Below are 10,412 nucleotides of genomic sequence, written 5' to 3' on the forward strand. Positions count from 1 at the left end.
AAAGAAAAAAGTACTAAAAGCAAGGAAGTTCTAATTTCAAAGGGGGAGCTTGAGTCCCTACTTGCTTCCCCCCCCCCATATGGGTCCCCTTTGATATGTTTAATTAATCTTCTTGATCCTGAATCTATCCTCCTGTTCTAAAATATGCATTGCCAATTTTGAACATTTCAACTAGATTAATTTGCAGGCTGATAGTCATTAAAATACATGGTACATTCATTAATGAGTAGGTAAAATTTAATGTGCAGAAACGAAGAAAAAGTGAAAGAGATTTAGATAACATTTTATCATGCTTCAAATAAACAAATTTTAAATCAAGTTTTCCAGTTAAATAGAAACTTGTTATCCTGCACTTTATGTGAGGTTTTAAGTTTACTATTGCATTTGCTAGTAATACTTTATGCTGATCTATAATAAGTTTTATGGCCAATCTGAGGCAGGTTTACCTTGATTATTTTTGATTATTTAAATCTGCATAGCAGATCACTAAAAAAACATTCTGTTGTTAGACTTACAGAAATTTTGTTGCAATACATTTCAACTGTATGCATAAAACTTTTTAAACAAATTTGGAAATAAAAACAAATTTTATTACTATTACTTTAAAGGGGGGGGGAGGAAATAGTAACCATGATAAATATCACAATGATTTTAAACATAATTTTTCAGAAAAATAGAAGTAATTGCTTCTAAGTGATTTCAGTACATGCATAACAAAGTCAAACTTAAGAAATATATATTTAATCTTGGGAAGTTTATCAATTACCAATGATGGGATAAGAGTTACTCTCTTTGATATCAAAAACTTCCTTTTGACAAAGAGTTTAAAGTTTCTATATTTCATGGTACCAAAGCGCTTATTGAAAATTGAAGGGGTTGTTTTTTTTCCCTTGTTCTAAAGCTAAAAAAATTTTACATTTTTCTTGATTCTCTTGCAATGCTTGCAAAAAAATTAAATAAATAAATCAGAATTGATTGGCAAATTGTTAGTTTGTCTTTTTACGTTGTATCTTTGTAAGTGCTCTTAATGTCAAAGGGAATTTTTATACTTTCTTAAAGTATGTGTTTTGAACAAACCAATTGGAACCCCTTAAAAGTTTTACATGTATTTTTCAGAAAAGGTTTTAGCAGTTTTTAAATGTAACATAGAAAAACGGTAAGAAATGTAAAACATCATTTGCAAAATAAATCCCTTTCAGACGAGGCTTTGTCTGTTTACGAGGAATTACGAATCCAAAATTACATAAAAGGGTACTTCAGGGGGTTATATTGACCCTTTATATACTTGCTCTAACATATGTCTAAAGCAATAACGGGACTCTCTTCAAAGAAGTTTTCTGGGTATGGTCTTGCCATGTAAAAATGAAATCCTGGATAATGATGTATATGTTTAATGTAAAGTTTTCTTTTTTAAAACTTGCAATAATTAAATATTTAATGCTTAAATATACATTTTTTATGTCATTTCATAGCTGAAGATAGAATTAAAGATAAATTACTTGCTGCTGCAAGGGAGCGCTTAGCACAGCAGAAAAAGGAGAAGCAGCAACAAATGGAGCAGCAGAAAAGGGAAGAACAGCAGAAAAAAGACAGACAGTTGCAGTTAGATCAACAGAGGAAAGATAAACAACTTCAGTTAGAGAGAAAACGAAAAGCTGCTCTATTTCTAAAAATGCTAAAAAAGAGAAGTCCCGAAAGAATTATGGAAGCAACACAAAAGGCCGCGAATGACAAACATAAAGGAAAAGGCAAACTAGGATCCGATTTTTGGAGCTTAGCAGAAGCATCTGAAGTTACATCTCCAGAGTTAGGAATTCTGTTTCCTGCAAATACATTGTAAGTTATTATTTACATTTTTTTTAATGTTTAAAACATTACATTTTGCAATTGGTTGTTCATTTGACTTCATTTTCTAATGACGGCCATTATCCTACCATTCTAAAACTTCATACACATCTAGTTCAGGAATTGTAGTATTCTCGTGCAGTGGCGTAGCTAGCTGGTGGTTCGGGGGGGGGGGGGGGGCACATTCAGAGTCATTGTGAGGTAAAAGAACTGGGAGGGGGGAGACATGGTGGCCACTTAATTTTTTCACACCATTCAAAGGATTGCAGAATAAAATGAAATGGGGAGGGGTGCAAAGAGACTATATTTGCTTGCTATAATCAAGTGCTTTTAAAAAACAAGTTTGTGCAAAATATCATACATATATTTGCTTCTTTTTTTTTCCTTTTTAATTTCTTTCTTTTTTTACTTTACGTATGTATGGTACTAAAGAAGTTGATTTACTCATTTTGAACTGTCTTTTTGTCTTTTTTTGTGTGGCATTGTTTTCTTTTAATATTAATGACTCGAAAAACATCTTCTTTTGAAACACTGGTTTAAAAAAAATGTTTGAAGTTTTTCCTACTCACATCAAAGCCCATTGAGTATGTTGAGGGTTGCTCAGCTTCTAATTCTTCACATTTGTCCTTTTCAAAGTCGCTTTTATTATTTTTTTCATCTGCATTAACTTAAAGTTGAGCTACTCTTAGGAATAATAACATTGGCATCAGCAAATATATTATTTTCAATTGCTTTTCTACTGCACAAATAAAAAAAGTTTGTCATTACTTGTTCTCAGGATTTACAACTCATCACCAACCCTTTTTTTCTTACAGAAATGTGGCTGCCAACAATAGCATGGGCATACCAGGAATTAAAACAGAGTGGTCATCCGCATCAGAGTCTGAGCATTCTGGAGAGGAGGAATTTATTTCTGGATTTGGAAGTGATTCTGAATTCTTGCCAGTTGTCAAAGCTGAACCAGAAGAGAAAGTTGAACCTAAAAAGAAAAAGAAGCGCTCTCACTCTAAGAGTAAAGAACGTTCTCATTCTAAGTCTAAATCCTCTCGAAAGAAGGAACGACACCGGTCCAAGTTTCCAAAAAGTCACAAACATGAAAAATCTAAAAAAGAAAAAGAATTACCCGCAGCTTATGCTCTTGTTCCAAGGTAATATTTTGTTTTAAATCATTATTTTGCTATTATGATTGCTAGTTTCAAATAATTTGCTAAAGTGCTTTTTCTACTCGAAACCTACCTTTTTTTTTTTTGTTTTTGTTTATTTCTCAGTAATGTCTCTTTAGGTGCTTTCTATTCTACCCTAAACTATCATTCTCCAAACTATATGTGTAAAAGACTACTGCAAAAATTCTCATTTTTGGGAAAGCACGATAAAGGCTGTAGCCAGGTTTCTATGTTAAATCTGCCCTTGCAGCCTTTTCTACTTGCATTTGGGGATTCATTTTGGTGTCAAATAAAAATAATTTAGCCAAATTTTCAGCTCTTTAACTCAAACCACATTCGAGTTATTCAAATGAACCTGTTTTTTTTATTTTAATTTTTTTTTCGAAGTAAAATTCAAAATTAATGAATGATAGTTTTTTTTCCTTATTCTTAGGAATAAAATACATAAAAAATTCTTATAGTCATAATTTTTCAACGAAAAGCTGATTTTGGTGACGGAAATAAAACTTAAATATTTTTTTTCAGTGCTTTTCTGAAAAGTCACTCACCAAATTTTGTTAAAAAATGTCTTTTATACTCCTCTATACTCAGGAATTTTTTCGAATTTTTTGAAGTGGTGAAACAATACGGAAAAAATTAAATAAATTTTGCTTTCAAACAAGTTTAAATATTTTTTTGTGGTAAGTAGTTTCAAAATTTAAAAAAAAAAAAAAATTTTTTTTTACTGAGCAGACAATTTTTACTGACTTATTTCAAATGATTTTTTTGGCAATAAAAAATATTTAACCTTGTTTGAAAGCAAAATTATGATAAAAAAAAATCACTTTTCAATTTTTTTAGTATTGTTCCACCACTTCAAAAAATTCGAAAAAATTCCTGAGTATAGAAGAGCATAAAAGGCATTTTTTGACAAAATTTGGTGAGTGACACTTCAGAAAAGCATTGAAAAAAAAATTTTAAGTTTTATTTCCGTCGCCAAAAATTGGCTTGGACTTATATCTACGCATATCAAGATCTGCAATTGATAAAAGCCCTCGGACATCTTGATATAAGTAATATTACAGTAGTTTTTTCTAATAATATTCGCTACAGTGACCCTCCCCCCACTCATGTGGTGAGTGGGGTCACAGCACAGACCAAATTGTTGGAATTTTTACAAATGGTGCTTGAAAAATTTTAAGCTTCATATGAAACAGATCAATGAATCGTATTTTTAGAGGAGGGGTCGGGTGCCGTGTAAACTTTCAGGGGAGTGTTAACACCTATATTTAAATCATCTGCACATTAAGAAATTTTTCCTTTACATAATTTGCAAAAATCATACAAGTTCTAAAATGCAAGTTCATTTTCGGTTTTCTACGAAAATCAATATTTCCCAAAAAACCAGAAACCCTAATATATGCTAAGTGTTATTCATTCTATCAAACGAATTCCGTCTCTTGGATTCTATCTTAATTTCTGAATGCAACAAGTAAATTTTCTTATGGCAACCCTGGTTTCAAATTTTCAACTCGGCGCAGTGCTGCATTCTAGAAAACACTTGTAGCGGCAAAACTGGTGAGATACAATTTTTTTGTTCTGCGAAGCACAAAAATGCTCAAAAATTTGCTCGTAATCAGAACAACGGAAAAAGACATGAAAATCTGTAAAACTTCTGGGAAATCTGAAAGAGTTAGCAGGTATGATCCGCTCATTGAGCACAAAGAATTATGAATAAATATGTATTTTTATGTCATTATTTCAATTACTTTTTAGGTAAGTCCGGCTCGACGATATATCAGACAGATTGAAATCTGAATATCATTACTGCAGTAATAAATATATATTGATATATTACGGTATATCACTCAGCCCTACTATCCAGCCTCCATACTATACTGCCTAGTTAGAAAATGAGGAGTGTTGAAAACAGCTGTGTGTTATTTGCCTTCTTAAATTTTGCATGTGGCAACACACGTAGTTAGCAGTTTGAAAAATTCTGGAATAAATTACAGTCAAACCTTATTAAAATAAAATGAAAGGGAGCTTTAAAATCAATTTGTCTTATCTGAGAAACAATCAATGACAAGCAAGAGGACATGGATCGCAAAGGTTGTTCGTCCTTGTAGTAATTCGTCTTAAGTGGGGTTTTAAATTAAGGAGATTCACACGCACACACAATTGTTTGTATTTTCATTTAGGCAAAATCTAAGTAGACTAAGCAAATTGAGTGTTAGTAAAGAGTAAAAGTTTTGTGCCACAGTGGGGTGGGCATGGTGAGCAAATATTTATAGAATTCCTACCTATCTATCTATAAATTTTTTGCTATCTGGCCTACCTTTCCGCAACATTAGGCCAAATAGTAATGTGTTTATTGTACTCTATTAAATCAAATGGCAATTTTGAAAAAAAGAGTAAACCACAAGTCATATGCTAAGAAAACCTTTTTTTTTTCATTTATAAATTTTATTTTGTTCCAATTTCCACCTGATCCTATGTCATTTCCTACATTTTCCTAAATTCTTAATGATATTTGGTTGGCATAATATAAGAAATTAAGATTGTAGGTTTCTTTTTCCAAAACGTATTTGCATAAGAATTTTGACTGAAAACTTGACTTTTTACATTCTGATGTCCGAAACTTATTTCATGTTGTCATATTTTCAAAAATGAGGGAAATAACAAGCCCAGTTTGAGTTTACATCCAATATTATGTTTTTTTTTTGAATAGAATTATATGTGAACATATAATTCGTTTGAAACATAAAATTTAATTGATGCTTTAACAACAAAAAGAAAAAGCACAGAAAAGAAAAGAAGAAAAAAAAAGGAGATGGTTAGGTCAAAATAATGAATGATAAATTTCGAAATTATTATAAATATTTTGAATCATGATATTTTTCACAGTAGGATTAATATGGAGATGTGCAGATAAACGGGGGGAGGGAGAGGGGTCCAGGAATCAAATATTTCATTTAGTAGTAAAAATATTCCCCTCAGTGGAACTTGCTTCATCCTACATTACAAAATGAAGGGTACAGGGGAAAAGCCCCACCAGTCAATTTTTTCAAAGTAAAGGAATATTGATGTCATCCTGTGGTCGCTATATTATACTTTTTCATATTGTCTTTCATCTTTAGTACAAAACTCTGTAAGCCAGCTAAAATATTTTTTTGAAAATAGCCAGTACTGAGAAAAAAATCCTGTCAGTCATACATTCAAAGGCATTTTACGCAAAATAAGCATCAAAGTCTTTGGGAAAATGAAAGTGATACTGAAACAAGGGAATGTTTCTGGCACCTGAGTTTAATGAATGATTTTTTTTTATTTATTTATTTTGCATTTTCTGAATTAAAATACATTTTTTAAATTCACAGTTGATTATCAAGAGTTAGGCTTGTATGAATCTTCTCTAAGGTATATTTGAGCAGAGAGCCGAAGGGGCCTAGGTCCCTCCCAATGTAAAACTATTCATTGTGAATAAGGGTTTAAATATTTACAAACTTAAATTTGGAGAGCTCTGATAATATTTAGCATCAACCCCTCTCGAAATAAATCCCTGTGTATTTTCCTCATTCTTCCACATGACAGATTATCTCACCCCAGCTATTTTCAAATTATTATCAGATTAATTTTTATGGGAATCCTTCCAATCTCTGCTCCAGGTTTTAGCAACTATTTACAAAATGTATCTTTGACTGTTTTGTAGCCATTTTTAATGAAAATTTTAACTGAATAAAAATTTTATGAATAACTAGAGGTGCCCAAATGGCTTTGCTTGTAGTAGAAAATTAAAAAGTCATTTGGTTTGCCTGTATATTTACAAATAATGGATGATGAATATCTCACCAATATGCTATTGTTATGTTGCTCACCCACGTTATGATAATTTGCTCGTCCATGTTATGATAGTTTGCTCGTCCATGTTATGGTAATTTGCTAGGTAAAATGTTCTTAAAATTGGAATTAAAAAAAAATCAAATTTTCAAAAAATCGCTTCAAGGTGCACACCCCCATGCTACAAACTAACTTTGTGCCAAATTTCATGAAAATCGTCCGAAGTGTCTAGACATCCAGTCATTGAGCTTTATTATTAGTAAAGATAAATAGAAGATGCTCTGTGGAATTTAATATCTCTCTGTCTTGCTATGCTACTTGAGACTAATTTTGGTGTATTGATATTCAATCTGAATTTTTTTTTTTTTTTCCTCTAACAGACCAAGAAGTAGATCGCGGTCTCCTAGACGGTACAGATCTAATCCTAATTATTGGAACCGAAGGAGATGATTTTGTACACATTTTTATGTCACTGAAATATTTTTTCATTGCTGATAATCACCTCCAAATGAAATTTTGTAAAATATTGTTTTGTAAATAAATCATTTTATTTAATGTTTGTCTGTTTAAATCTACATTCTGCTATTGCTTCTCACTTCCTGCATTTCTTTTTCATTCTTACTGTCAGCAGAGCTTGTCAGATAACAAATAAATATCCTACCTATAAGAATAAAATCTTATGGAACAGAATATTGCCCATTTATGCAATAATAAAATGCAAGTTTAATTGAATGATTTCCCCGGATAATCCAAAAATACTTGCCTGCATTTGAAAATGTTTTTGCTAAGAAAAATTTACTACATTTTTAGAAAATTGAACAACATGAAAAGAAAATGAAATGATTTTGTTTGTGGCAAACAAATTGGAGGTTCCATAAGATTTTCAAGTTTGAAGGCGAGACTCCTCCCAGCAAACACAATAGTCAAAATATAGTCCTTTGACCAGGGAGTAATAGGCAATTTGAAGACCTAAGTGGGGATTATAATATTCTTTTTAGAAGAAAGATGGGGGTGAGTGGGATTTGAGTTGGTTCAAAAATTTCGGATGTCTCCTCCCAAAATGATTGGATAGATCCGCCTCTGAATATAGCTCTTTGAATCTGAACCTGTCAGTTTTATTTATTTATCATTCTGCATTGCGAATGTTTCCAGTTAAAAAATACGAATAACGCACCAGTTAACTTGATTTCAACTTGTGATGATGAAATTCAATGCCATTCACCTGTCGTATATTGATATATGGAGATAACACAAAATCCAATATTATGTCTGTATCGACACATATGTACACTACCCACATTAAAAATCATTAAAAGTTTCCTATTTTTTTTTTTTTTTTTTCAAAGCTGTTAGAAAGTTTGCAAATGGCATATTACTTCAGATTTAAAACTGATATCATGTTCAATCACAAACATACTTCGTTACTTTTAGTATCTCCCTGTTTTTTCGATGCTAACTTAGGTTGGCAGACACTTGCAATGGCCTTGCACTCAAATGTACCATTCTTCAAGAGTTTATTAATATTTCTGATGGTTTCTTTGGATATGCCTTGTTTTCAGAAGTCATTAGCTTTCTACACCATGTAATAGCTTGGAAAATCTCAGAAATTTCTTTTGCTCTGAACTAATAGCTAATGTATTTGCCGACTCCTCATCCTGTCATTGTCTGTAAACAAACCTACATTATCTAATAAACAACACTGTTTGCAATTCTATAGGACAGCTCTAGCCGTCAGTTTATGCAAATTATTCTCCCATGGGCCAAGGCAATCTCTCCCAAGAAGTTCTTACTTTCTGTACATTTATTTCACATTGTCCAGAGTTCCTGTACATGTAATACCTTGCTGTAAAAACTTGTCATTTCTGTGTGATCTAATAAGGTGGTAACACAACCTGGAAATCAGGGAAATCTTAATTTCTGGAAAAAATAAAGGTATATTAAAAAAATTCTCAAAATATCAGGGAAAATTATAAATTTTAATCGCCAAAGTTTTCCTCCCTGAAATCTCTTTTCAATTGGACGCTAAGATTTTTTTTTCCTTTTGTTTTGCCAAATGACTCTTTTTAAGCATTTGATAATTATCTTTAAGAATACTACAAACCAACAAAGCCTTGAGATCGAACCCAACAAAAAAATTGCAAAAATTACCGCAAATCACTCATGTTTTTTTTTTTTTTTTCTTATTTTTTAATTTACTCAATAGTTATGACGATTGTTTCAATAAACATTAATGCTATTTTAATTTTTTGTTCATGCAACTTTTTCATCTGTTTGCATTTGTTTTATTATTATTATTAAGCTTTAATAAAGGCTTGTAAACAAAATTTGTTTAATTTTCATTAAAATCTTATTACAGAAATTTTTAATTGAAATTCTGTGCCTATTTTGAGTGCAAGTTTTTTAATGTCATAAGTTAAATATTGACCCTAACAAAATGTATTTAAAAAGAGCCTTATGTATTTTGAATGTTAATTTTACTGTTTTCTCTCTAGTTTTCTGATATAATAAAAAGCGACTGTTTTTCCTGCTATTTTTCAAACGAAAATCTACTGCTGGTGTTTCTTGCAAAACTGTCAGTATTCAATATTAATGTGGTTCTATCATTTACACTTCTGTTTGAGAAAATTACAACACCACGAAGGACTTACGCGAGTGAGCTGAAAATTGCAGGAAATGTACAAATGATTAGAATTTCAGACCGGTAGCGCATGCGCATGCTGAGCAGCGCCCTCTGCACGGCGAATCGAACCGAATATAAATAGACGGCTGTAGCGAGGCGTGAATGATTATCGGTGGTTATATGCTAGAGTAAAAGTTAACTGAATCTTTACTATGCCTCATCGACGAAAAAAAAGCGAAATTTGAGCAAATTTCGGAGTTTGAACAGAGCAGAATCGTCGGCCTTCGTGAAGCTGGATTGTCTTATTGTGCAGTAGCGGCTAGTGTGCAGTGTAACAGCAACACAATCATGCGTGTTTGGAAGCAGTGGGCGGACGAGGGTCGGATAGCTCGGAAATCCGGGAGTGGACCCCGAAATGTGACGTCAGCTCGCGATGACGTCACATTTCGGCCGTCAGTGCCAAAACGTCTGATGCGTTTTGGCGCTGACGAACCGCGCGGCTTCTTCTAGACAATTGGCAGCACAGTGGTCAACAGCTACAGGTGTTTCATTGTGTGCTTCATCAATTCGGAGACGTCTGCTGCAGCTTGGGCTGCGCGCAAGGATTCCTTTGTACAGGATTCCTCTCGCGCAAAACCATCGCCGGCGGGTACAATGGGCTAGAGCCGCTATATAGACAGGCCGACGCATCAGCTTAAGTTTAGCCTTTTTGGATTGGATTTTTCATTGTTGTGCTGGTTGGGTTATCACAGTAAAGTTTCGCGATTCGCCAAATTTTCAGAAATAATACTTTATTTAATAAACAATTTACGGGCCACTAATAATCACTCGCAGTGAACAATCACCAAACGCGATTACTCGCCAGAAAAGACAACCACTCAAACACGCGCTCCGATCCAAAAAGGCTGATCTTAAGCTGATGCGTCGGCTCGTATATATAGGGGCCTTACAATGGGCCAATGTGCATA

General features: G+C 32.8%; 1 protein-coding gene across 1 annotated transcript in view; it reads left to right on the top strand.

Moving 5' to 3' along the window:
- The window catches only part of LOC129225261 (splicing factor, suppressor of white-apricot homolog), a 39,335-nt gene extending 31,964 nt beyond the window's left edge, over positions 1–7,371 (top strand). Inside the window, exons 11-13 of the mRNA XM_054859845.1 lie at positions 1,473–1,836; positions 2,661–2,993; positions 7,205–7,371. Coding sequence (XP_054715820.1) covers positions 1,473–1,836; positions 2,661–2,993; positions 7,205–7,274 — 767 coding nt within the window. The 3' untranslated portion in view covers positions 7,275–7,371. The remainder of the gene's footprint in view (positions 1–1,472; positions 1,837–2,660; positions 2,994–7,204) is intronic.
- The last annotated feature ends 3,041 nt before the right edge of the window (positions 7,372–10,412 follow it).

This window comes from Uloborus diversus, chromosome 6 (genome assembly GCF_026930045.1).
Source record: "Uloborus diversus isolate 005 chromosome 6, Udiv.v.3.1, whole genome shotgun sequence".
Taxonomy (NCBI): domain Eukaryota; kingdom Metazoa; phylum Arthropoda; class Arachnida; order Araneae; family Uloboridae; genus Uloborus; species Uloborus diversus.